The sequence below is a fragment of the Mustela putorius genome, unplaced genomic scaffold, assembly GCF_011764305.1.
Source record: "Mustela putorius furo isolate JIRA1106 unplaced genomic scaffold, ASM1176430v1.1 tig00000868_pilon_pilon_pilon, whole genome shotgun sequence".
NCBI classification, from domain to species: Eukaryota; Metazoa; Chordata; class Mammalia; order Carnivora; family Mustelidae; genus Mustela; species Mustela putorius.
The window spans coordinates 3,400,727-3,413,135 of NW_025421502.1; the positions used below are offsets into that span (position 1 = coordinate 3,400,727).

At 38.1% G+C, this 12,409-nt stretch overlaps 1 protein-coding gene across 3 annotated transcripts in view; it reads left to right on the forward strand.

Annotated features, from left to right (window-relative positions):
- Positions 1-222: 222 nt before the first annotated feature.
- ZGRF1 (zinc finger GRF-type containing 1) overlaps positions 223-12,409 on the forward strand; it is an 81,242-nt gene continuing 69,055 nt past the window's right edge. For all 3 annotated transcript variants that reach the window (XM_045085533.1, XM_045085530.1, XM_045085531.1), the window contains exons 1-4: positions 223-450; positions 3,553-3,642; positions 6,019-6,099; positions 12,324-12,383. In XM_045085533.1, coding sequence (XP_044941468.1) covers positions 3,622-3,642; positions 6,019-6,099; positions 12,324-12,383 — 162 coding nt within the window. In that variant the 5' untranslated portion in view covers positions 223-450; positions 3,553-3,621. The remainder of the gene's footprint in view (positions 451-3,552; positions 3,643-6,018; positions 6,100-12,323; positions 12,384-12,409) is intronic.

The window sequence follows — 12,409 nt, forward strand, 5'->3', positions numbered from 1 at the left end:
CGTTTACGTCACAGGCGTGAGCTGGCGCAGAGGGCGGTCCGTCGGATTACCCGGCTGACCAAATAGGCTGGCAGACAGTGAAAAGTTTTGATTGGCGGTTTAAAAACGCCGGTTCTGGTGGGCGGGCTGAGAGGTGGGTCCTGATCTGGTGTGGTCCCCGCTTGATGACGTCACGGACTTTCGCCGGGGAAATTCGAAAGTGGATTTTATGGACAGGTGAAGTCAGTTGTTTCCCCCGGGTGAGGGTGGCTAGGGAAAGGGGTTTGAGCGAGAGGCGGCGTCGCAATTTAGGGCAAAAGGTTGAAAGAATCTATTCCGCCAGAAGCGGACCGTTGCTGGTGCTATATGGAACCAGGTTTGGATAGTGGCAGTCACAGCCTGCTTGGAATCTCTGTTAAATTGTGCCCTCGTCTTTACCGCTTTCCCCAGCCTCTGCTTTGCAGTTCCAGCGTAAGTGTAAAGACCAGAGAGGGTTTTGGTTTTTGCATTTAGGACTGACAGAGGATTAAGTCTCTGTGCCTTTTGGTTACATATTATCATGGTAATTATTTCGGCAAATGAAATGTGGGCTTGTCTTATTTTGGATGAATGGCTACTTAACAGGATCTTGGATTGGAGACTCTGGAACTTTAAAATCTATGAACCGTTTAGAGATGCTAAAGGTCCTGCTTGTTCCCAAACAAAAAGACCAAAAACATCTCATAGTTAAAAGGAGGAATGGCTCATATATTATTGAGAACACCGAATTTTATATATGAATGTATAAAGCAACGTAAGGACGTTTGGGAATATATATGTTGGGGGGGGATATGTGTGCGTGTTTGTGGTTATATAATTACCAGAGCATCTGAGGTCTCCATACTGCCTTAAAAACTTTGTACATTAAACTTTCACATGTTGGAGGTGGGTCAGCAACACTTGATGTGGCTAGATGAAGACGTTCAGAAATTTTTTTTATATTTGCACTTCACTTAAATACGTCATTTGTTAGCTAATGCCGTATTTCCTAGTTGATGTAAAAAAAGGGGGGGGGCTGTTGACTACTTCGAATGTAGGAATTAAGCCTCTTCTAAATATTTAAAAATGAAGTTAGCCTTTTTTTAAAAGCTTGTCTTTGTTTTGTTATAATCTAATTTACCACTTACGAGGGTATTGATCTTCACAGTCCCTTTTAAATTGTAAGTCCTGAAGTATTAACTCTAATTTAGGAAAACAATGGGGAATTTATCTTGCAGTTCCTAAATAGATTATAAGTAAACTTAAATTAGTAAACACTGGATTACTCATCTGTATTTTGTGGTGATAATATTTACTCTTCAGGATTCTGAGATTGACAAATATGTATATAATATAGTCCAATTTTTGCCTGACATGCTAGGTACTCAATAAATAGTCCTGTCATATTTGTGAGTTGGAGCACCAGAATTTAGACTACTTAGTTTTAAAAATTTCTCATTCATTTTCTTCTTTTTTTTAAAAAAGAAAACTCTATGCCCTCCATGGAGCTTGAACTCATGGCCTGGAAATCAAGAGTTGCATGCTCTGGCGACTGAGCCAGCCAGGGGCCTCTAGGCTACTTAGTTTGAATTCTGAATCTGCCATTTACTTATTTTGTGTTCTTGAGCAAATTACTTACTATTATGTACCTAAGTTTCCTTTCTTGTAAAATAAATGTAAAAAATAGTATCTATACCATAAAACTGTGAGCATTTAAAGCATGTTAAGTGTCCAGCATAAAGTTACATTGAATAAGTGATAACTCTTATTAAAGAGATCTCATATCAATAACTGCCACATGCCAAGCACTGTACACCTTGTAATCTCATACAGATGTAAAATGTCCAACACATTCAGTATTGGGAGCAAGTTGCTCTAAAAGCAGTAGTGAATGATGTATTTTGCTGGACCTCTGTTATTTTCTTGGCATTCATTAGGCATTTAGCAATTCCTTTGGGCTTGAGTAGAGGGATATGGGAGTTTTATCTCTGGAAGGCAGTGCCTCTCTCTGTAGGCCTGTCCCCTGTCCTGTGAACTATGTTATGGGTCAAGTATTCATCTCTCATTTGCCTAATCCTTTATCTCTCCTATCTCAGCAACCAGTGTAATCTTTGTAAAACACAAGTCATTATGTAATCTTATTCTTAAAACTGTACCCTTTGCACTTTTATAGAATAAAGTTTATACAGCTCAGCATAGCAGAAGTTCCTCTGACTCCGATTATTGCTCATTTTTTTCAGTCTTCTCTCTCACTGTTCACTGTTTTAAATAGACCCCTTAATTGTACTGAGTTCCTTGGTCATGCCTTGCTCTGTCTTTTACAGGCCCTTGTATATATTAATTCTTGTTTGGAAATACATTCCTGGCATCTTCTTTCAGTTATGGTTATTTCAGCTTATAGCTTAAATATTTATGTTCTTCCAGAAACCTTATTTGATGCCGTAGACCCAGTTGGGTGCCCCTCCTGTGCTTATTTCTGACATGTTTTATTGTAATTACTTTTTATCAACCTGCTGTCCTGGAAATTCCTTGGTTAGAAATAGTATTTGTTCATTTTAATACCTCAACCCAACAATGTCTGGCAAATACTAAAGCAAGTACTAAATAAATACATGTAATTTATAAATAATATGTGTGTGGTTTATCTTATATGTATGAAGAGGGAATTGAATCCAGAATTGCAAATAATAGTTTTATTTAATCATCCTAGGTCTTTAGCCCTCTGTTCTCAAACTTGAGCATATATCCCTATCACCTGCAGGCATGTTAAAGCGAAGCACTGGGTCCAACCTCAGACCTTCTGATTTAAAAGTTCAAGGATAAGACCCAGGAACTTGAATTTCTAACTACTTTCTAATTTCTAACCAACAGCTGATGCTGTTGGTTCAGGGATCGTACCTTTGGAACCACTCCTTTAGAAAAAAAGATTTTTTCTTTGACATCTCTATTTACTTCTTCAATTCACCATCAGTAATTTTAGATTTCCAAATTTGCCCACAGTAACAGTTTTATCCAGTAGCATAGGATAAATACAGTCCTTATTGTAGTGATAGTGAAAAGATTATTCCTTACAGAGGAAATTTGTGTATTAGGTCCTGGATACTGTGATTTCTTGACTTTAAGATATAAAATGTGTGTATTAGGTCCTGGATACTTTGATTTTCTTGACTTTAAGCTATAAAAGGGAACATTAAGAACACAAGGGGGCCATCTTGTGGTGGCCATAGCGATTCAGAAAATGGAAAGCTGAAGCTCTGTATAAGAAACTCAAATGTGGGGGAAGAGGGATCATTTTCTGATCCATGTTGTGGCACTTGGAAAAAAACTTAGCATACTACTAATTATTTTATACATTTTACTTGGCTGTCTTTTTACTTGGAAAATTCTTTTTCCACTAGGTGGGATCACTCTTTTATTATGTAATTGGTATCAGATGATTTGGTAATCACATAGTCTTAGAACTCTTAGATTTCTGTGTCAAGAGTTTGTGGGAAACAGTTGGATTTGATACTCTTTTCATCGGGGTTGAATATTCTTTGTCTATTTTCATTTTAGGTTGTATAAATAATTGAATAAGCACCATTATTTTTTGGACCTGACTGGTGTATAATTTCAGAAGAAATAATGGAAAACCAGGAATTTATTGTGAGTCTTACAGTTTTCACTATTTCCTTTTTTTTTTTTAAGTCCCCTATTTTAAAAATTTTTTAAGATTTTATTTTCAAGTAATCTCTATACCCAGTGTGGCTTGAACTCACAACCCTGAGATTAAGAGTTGCATACTCCACTGACTGAGCCCCCCAGGCAGGCTCCCCACTATTTCCTTTTTTCTTTCTTCCTTCCACATTTCACAGATGTCTTGCTGGGGTTGACAGATTTAACAAAAAACAAAAACCCCAAAACCTAAAAGCAGGACACTTAGGTAAATTTGAATATCAGAAAAACAATGAATAATTTTTTTGGTATAAGTATATATTTCTTAAATATAGCCCTCGATTTTTCTGGCAATTTTATCTCTTGCCTACGACTCACATTAGTTATATAAAAATTCTTGTAAGATCTTCGTTGTGATCAGGAAATAATTTCTTCTGAAGAAGTGCCATGCCTCTTCTATCTATATCAGTGATTCCTTTTTTTTTTTTTTTTAGAGATTTTTATTTATTTATTTGACAGACAGAGACCACAAGTAGGCAGAAAGGCAGGTAGAGAGAGGAGGAAGCAGGCTCCCTGCCAAGCAGAGCCCGATGGAATCATGACCTGAGCCGAAGGCAGAGGCTTTAACCCACTAAGCCACCCAGGCACCCCTAGATAGTGAATCTTTTTTTTTTAAATGTTATTAATTTTTAAATATTTTTTAAAAAGATTTTATTTATTTATTTGACAGACAGAGATTACAAGTAGGCAGAGAGGCAGGCAGAGAGAGAGGAAGGGAAGCAGGCTCTCTGCTCAGCAGAGAGCCTGATGCGGTGCTCCATCCCAGGACCCTGGGGTCATGACCTGAGCCGAAGGCAGAGGCTTAACCCACTGAGCCACCCAGATGCCCCTAGATCAGTGATTCTTAAACTGTTTGGTCTTAGGATGCTATTAAACCTCTTAACAATTATTGAGGAGGGGCATCTGGGTGGCTCAGTGCTTCCTCCTCTCTCTGCCTGCTTCTCTGCCTACTTGTGATCTCTGTCAAATAAATAAATAAAATCTTTAAAAAAAATTATTGAGGGGATGCCTGGGTGGCTCAGTTGGTTGGGCAGCTGCCTTCGACTCAGGTCATGATCCCAGCGTCCTGGGATTGAGTCCCACATTGGGCTCCTTGCTCGGCAGGGAGCCTGCTTCTCCCTCTGCCTCTGCCTTGCACTCTGCCTGTGGTCGCACGCGCGCTCTCTCTCTCTCTCTCTAACAAATAAATAAATAAAGTCTTTAAAAAAAAATTATGGAGGAGCCCAGAGAGTTTCTGATTATGGGGCTTATACCTATTGCTGTCTTTCATATGAGAACTTGTAACAGACATTTTATTTTATTTTATTTTTTAAAGATTTTATTTATTTATTTGACAGACAGAGATCACAAGTAGGCAGACAGGCAGGCAGAGAGAGAGAAGAGGAAGTAGGCTCCCTGGTGAGCAAAGAGCCCAATGCGGGGCTCGATCAAAGGACCCTCAGATCACGACCTGAGCCGAAGGTAGAGGCTTTAACTCACTGAGCCACTCAGGCGCCCCTGTAACAGACATTTTAAAAATATTTATTAATTCGTTAAAAAAACCCATTACATTTAATATAAATTACTTTTTAAAAATGGAAATAGGTATATTTTCCAAAACAACAACAGAAAAAAACACGTTGAAAAGAGTAGCATTGCTATACATTTTTTTTGCAAGTCCTCTTAGCATTTGATTTAATAGACCGCTAGATTCTCAGATCTGCCTCTGCATTTAGTCTGAAAATGAATTTCGCAACATTATACATACATAACCCTGGGAGACCACTATGCATGTCTGAAGAAATAAGAGTGAAAAGGCAAATAACATCACGGAAGCAGTTTTGATTTCAAGAACCTTGAAAAAGTCTTGGGAACCTCTAAGAATCTCTGGACTACATTTTGAGCACAGATCATGACTTCTGTGTAACCCAACAAATTTTTTCCTTGCCACTGACAACTGAAAAGCTCAAAATGATTTTTGTTGTTCAGTTAACTTTGCAGTTTTCTCTTTAGATTTTACTTCTTTCAACCCTGCCTTGCCTTTTACTACCTAGTTTTTTTAAGATTGATTTTTTAAAAAAAAATTTAAAATAACCATAAACTCTATGCCCAGTATGGAGCTTGAACTCAAAACCCTGAGATCAGAGTCACATGCTTTACCAACTGATTGGGGCAGGATCCTTAATGTTTTGTTTTTATCGTTATGGTATCTTTTACTTCAATAAAGGAAGTAAATAAAATATTTTTTATATGTAGGAAGGGTATAAGAATATGCAACATTAAATGCATGTAAGTAGAAACCATTTCTTTTGTCCTTTTGGAAATAAGGTACTGTATACTCATCAAAAGATGAAGAAGTCAAAAGTATGGCAAGATGGAATTCTGAAGATCACTCACTTAGGAAACAAAGTAAGTACAAAGCAGTTGACTCAAAAGCTAGATTCTTGCCTTTTGATTGAATATTAAGAAGACTCTGTAGATGGTAAAATGTTGGCTATGTCCATAAGCTGATATGGTATGAAAACAGAAGTTGTCCAATAATTGCCACATTACAGTGATTAATTTGTTAAAATTAAAATTTGTAAAAGTTCAGTAAATAGTATTTACTTTGTTTTGATTTTTAAAATTTGAAATGGATTTTTTGTAAAGTTTTTAGGTATTTTGAAACATTTTTATCTTTGCAGAAAATAAGAGTTTAATGGTACAAAAAACCTTTTAAAATATATTTCAGGGACGCCTGGGTGGCTCAGTTGGTTAAGCAGCTGCCTTCAGCTCAGGTCATGATCCCAGCGTCCTGGGATCGAGTCCCACATCGGGCTCCTTGCTCCGCAGGGAGCCTGCTTCTCCCTCTGACTCTGCCTGCCATTCTGTCTGCCTGTGCTCGCTCTCGCTCGCTCTCGCTTGCTCTCTGACAAATAAATAAATAAAATCCTTAAAAAAAAAAATAAAATAAAATATATTTCAAACACTGTAACTGTTTTAGGAAAGCTGCCAATTTCCAAAAATTTTGTAGAGTTCTTCTATTTTCACATTTTCTTTGAATCTTACTTTGGTTATGATATGATCCTGTCAGTCTTGAGAGAATTATTTACCTGGGTGATCTTTCACTTTACTAGATATAGTGATCCTTTTTTATGTGCTTTTTTCTCATCCCAAGTATCTCCATCTGCCGAATTGTAATTTTCTCTTACTAGTTCTTATGACCTTATGCAACACTCTTGGCTGTTCCATTCGTCATAATAATTCTTTGTTTGACTTCTGTGACACCACATTTTCCTGAGGTTGCTTACTGATATCTAAGTATTTTTTGTGGGCTCATTCTCTTCTCCAACTTTGAAGTTTTCTTTAGAACTCAGCCATATATGTACTTACACAGAAATATATAAATAAATGTAAGTCTTTCTTTTTTAATCTTTTCTTTTTAAAGATTTTATTTTTTATTTTTTATTTTTTTTTTTGAGAGAGAGTGAGAGACACCACGAGGTTGGGGAGTAGACAGAGAGGGAGAAGCAGACCCCCAACTGAGCAGGAGCCTGGTCTATCCCAGGACCCTCGGATCATGATCTGAGCCAAACACAAATGCTTAACTCACTGAGCCACTCGGATCCCCAAATCTGTGTGTGTGTGTGTGCATGAAGAGAAAGGGAAAAAAGAAATTTATTCTAGGGAATTGGGTTATGTGATTGTGGAGGCTAACAAGTGCCAAGATCTGTGGTTGGTAAGATGGAGACCCAACAAAGCCAATTGTGTAGTTTCAGTATAAATGATGGGAGGTTTGAGACCCAGGAAGAGGCAGTGTTTCTGATTGAATCAAAAGGCAGAATACTTCTGTCCCAGCTTAGGGACAGTCAGGCAGGAGTTTTCTCTTACTCAGTCTTAGACTGATTGGATAAGGCCCACCCACTTAGGGAGAGCAATCTGCTCCATTTACTTATTTTTATTGAGGTATAATTGACATTTAACATAATATTAGTTTCAAGTATACAACATAATGACTTGATATTTGTATACATTGCAGAATGATCCCAGTAGGTGTAGTCACCATCTGTCACCATACATAGTTAACAATATTTTTTTCTTTTATTTTTTGTAATAAGGACTTTTAAGATGTACTCTTAGCAACTTTTAAATATGCAATGCAGTGGGGCACCTGGATGGCTCAGTCAGTTGAACAGCTCCCTTTGGCTTGGGTCATGATCCCAGGGTCCTGGGATTGAGTCCTGCGTTGGGCTCCCTGCTCAGTAGGGAGCCCACTTCTCCATCTTCCTCTGCCTGCTCCTCCCCCTAGTTGTGCATGCTGTCTTTCTGTCAAATAAATAAGTAAAATCTTTAAAAAAATATGCAATACAGTATTATTATGGTCATCAGGCTATACATTGTTTATTTTATAACTAGAGTTTTGTATCTTTTGACTCCCTTCATCTATTTAGCAATGCCCCCAGTGCCACTCTCCCCCAGATCGATTTTTTAAAAAAGCTTAAATTGTCATCTGCCAGACATGCTATAAATGTGTCAACTTAGTCTACATAACTCCACTTTTAGAGTACTATTTTTGTATATATTTTACTGAGGTTGAAACTGAGACACAGAAAGATAAAAGTAGTTTGTCCATAGATCTCACAGCTAGAGAGTGGAGGAGTCATAATTAACCCTAGCCTTTTTGACTCCAGAGCCCATATCCTAACCAGTCTGTTATAGTTTCTCTTAATACTACAGAATTGAAAGAACAACTTTATTAGCCCTACTCCTCAGCAGATACAGATCTCCATATTCTTGTTTATTTATTTATTTATTTTTATTTTATTTTATTTTATTTTATTTAGGGATTCCTGGGTGGCTTAGGTCATGATCCCAGTGTCCTGTGATCAAGCCTGGTGTTGGGCTTCTTGCTCATCAGGAAGCCTGCTTCTCCCTTTGCCTCTTTTACCACTGCCCTTACCCCTGCTCATGCTTGCACTCTCTCTCAGACAAATAAGTAAATAAAAATTTTTAAATAATTAAATTTTATTTAAATTCAATTAATTGACATAGTGTATTATTAGTTTCAGAGGTAGAGTTCAGTGATTCGTCAGTTACATATAACACCCAGTGCTCATTACATCACGTACCCTCCTTAATGCCCATCACCCAGTTACCCCATCCTCCCACCTGCCTCCCCTCCAGCAGCCCTCAGTTTTGTTTCCTATAGTCAGGAGTCTTTTGGGGCGCCTGGGTGGCTTAGTTGGTTAAACATCTGCCTTCAGCTCAGGTCATGATCCCAGAACCCTGGGATCAATCCCCATGTTGGGCTGTCAGCTCAGCAGAAAGTCTGCTTCTCCCTCTCCTTCTGCTGTTCCCCCTGCTTGTGCTCTCATTCTCTCTGTCAAATAAATAAACAAAATCTTTTTTTTTTTAAAGATTTTATTTATTTATTTGACACAGAGAGAGAGATCACAAGTAGGCAGAGAGGCAGGTGGGGTTGGGGGGAAGCACACTCCTTGCTGAGCTGAATCCCAGGATCCTGAGATCATGACCTGAGCCGAAGGCAGAGGCTTAACCCACTGAGCCACCCAGGAGCCCCTAAATAAATAAAATCTTCAAAAAAAAAAAAAAAGTCTCTTATAGTTTGCCTCTCTCTCTCTGATTTCATCTTATTTTATTTTTGCCTCCCTTCCCCTGTAATCCTGTGTTTTGTTTCTTAAATTCCACATGAGTGAAATCATATGATAATTGTCTTTCTCTGATGGACTTATTCCATATTCTGTCCTTACTCCATGTATTTATCTCTGTGAAGTTATCAATAGGAGCAGCTTTTCAATGTAGAAAGGCTACTTATTTGTGAATTAACAATTAAAACAGAAAAAGAAAAACTAGTTTTGCTTTAAGACTTCAAGTTCAGTTTACAAATCCGATTAACTTCAGTTTAACTTTCAGTGGGCTTAGTGTTCAGTCAACTTAAGTTGAACAAGCTAATACTCTTTTTAAAAAATATTTATTTGAGAGTGAGCTTGCAGAGGAAGAGAGAGAGCATGAGTTGGGGGTGGGTAGAGGGAGAGGGAGAAGTGGGCTCCCAGCTCAGCAGGGAGCCCAATGTGGCACTCAATCCCAAGACCCTGGGATCAGGACCTGAGCTGAAGGCAGACACATAGCCAACTGAACCACCCAGGTGCCCCACTAGATACTTTTAAAAAATTATTTATTATTATTATTATTTTATTTATATATTTTTTTGAGAGAGTGAAAGAGAGAGAGCGTTGTGAGCATGAGTGGATCAGAGGGAGAGGGAGAGGGAGTGAGAATCCCAAGCAGGCTGCACACCCAGTTCAGAGCTTGATGCAGGGCCCCATATCATGACCCTGAGATCACGAACCGAGCCAAAAGCAAAGTCAGGTGTTCAACTGACCGAGCCATCTGGTTGCCCCAAGCTAGATACTTTTAATAATCAAAATATCAACAAACATAACATTTTAAATATTTTAAATTTATAAATTTATTTGATTTTTTTTCAAAGATTTTATTTTTAAATAATCTTCATTCACAATATGGGGCTTGAACTGACAAACCTGAGATCAAGAGTCAAATGCTCCTACCAAACCAGCCAGTGCTACCCTGACCCCTCCTTTTATTTATTTATTTTTTAAGGTTTTATTTATTTGACAGAGAGACACAGCGAGAGAAGAAGCACAAGGCGGGGGAGTGGGAGAGGGAAAAGCAGGCTTCCCACCAAGCAGGGAGCCTGATGGGGAGCTCAGTCTCAGGACCCTAGGATCATGACCTGAGCCGAAAGCAGATGTTTAAAAACTGAGCCATTCAGATGCTCCTGTCCCCTCCTTTTAAAATAATCTCTACATCCAACTTGGAACTCGAACTCACAACTCCAAGATCAAGAGTTGCATGTTGTATTGACTGAGCCAGACAGCTGCCTCTAAGTTTCTTTCTTTAGCATTTTAGTTTCCCTAACAAACAAAACCTCCCAATTAAATCCTTCTAAGATTTTTTTTAAAGATTTGTTTATTATATATACATGTATATATATAGAGAATGCATGCACTCGTGCAAATGAGGCAAGGTGCAGGAGAGGGAAAATCTGAGGCAGGCCTTTCCCTGAGTGCAGAGTCCAACTCAGGACATGACCCCACGACCTTGAGATCATGACCTGAGCCAAAATGAGGAGTTGGATTCCTAGCCAAATGAGGTACCCAGGCACCCCAACATTAAGATTTTGAGTTCTATTTTTAACTTAATGAATTTACAGTGTAATAGGAACATCTAAGTAATTGGCTTCAGACACCTGGAACTCAGGAAGGTTCTGGGCTACTAATACTGATTGGGAGTATGTGGCATTTAGATGATATTTGAAGCTTCTGGAGTACAGAAATAAATGTACGAATCCTTTAACCTGTTAGGGGTTACACACTATTCTAGGGGATACAGAGGAAACAACATGTGAACCCCGATATTTCGACTTCGTAGAAATATCATGGAGGTTACAAACCAGTAAACTAAATGAATATGTTTGTCTTGTGGGTTAGGCAGACAACAAGGAATAGAGTGAGCAAGGATGAAAATGGAAATCAGGGGGATTATGTAGGCCTTATTGGTCATTGTAAGAGCTTTTGTTCTTATTCTTTGGGAGCTGTGGAGACATTGGGAGGATTTGAGCAGAAGAATGATATGGTCTGGTTTGTGTAGATGATATCACTCAAGAATGGAGTATAGAGGGGTGCCTGGGTGGCTCAGTCCATTAAGCATCCAACTCTTGATCCTACCTCACTCAGTTCTCACTCTCAGGTCTGTGAGTTTAAGTTCTGCTTTGGGCTCCACACATAGTGTGAAGCCTACTTAAAAGACAAAAATGGAGAATATAGAATATAAAGAATAGAGGGGAAAAGATAGAGCCTTTGTAAACACTGATCTTTTAAATAGCTATATTGAGATATAATTCACATGGTTTTCAGTTCACCCCTTTAAAGTATTCAGTTCATTGTTTCTTTGTATATTCACAGAATTTTGGAATCATTACTATAACATAATTTTAGAACATTTGTAACCCCCAAAAGAAATCCTATACCTGGTTATGGTTACTCCTTGGTACCCACCTCCCAGTCCTAAGTAACTACTAGTATACTTACTGTTTCAGTAGATTTGCCTGTTCTGGACTTCTCACATAAATGGAATTGTACAATATGTGGTCTTTCATTAGATGACTTCTTTCATTTAGCGTGTTTTCAAGGTTCATTCGTGTTGAAGCATGCTTCAATACTTTATTCCTTTTATTGCTCAGTAGTGGGATTATGACCTGAGCCAAAGGTAGATGCTTAACCAACTGAGCCATTCAGGCACCCCATTTACTCATCTTGCTTCCTGTTTTGCCCTCTCAGGCATTCCAATTCTGTTTTCTTCCAAGTTCCATTCTAGGAACCTCCTGGTAGAGATTAAGTTCATGAAATTCTGATGCATAACCTTTGCTGTCTTCCACTGACTGAAGAGTTGCTTAGGAAATATTTGAAATAGATGTACTTTCTAATGCAAAACAAAGAGGGTAATTCTTTCATTTTAAGATTTACTTATATAACCGTGTTTGATTTGCTATTGAAGATGTTTAAGAAAAGCAGAATTATATATTTTTTAACATTTATTTTGTTTTGATATAGGCAATTTTATATGATGACAAAGGAGGATGTTTGGAGAGTATATTTCTTAAGTGCCTTGAGGTATTTTAATGTTTCTATCTTATTTT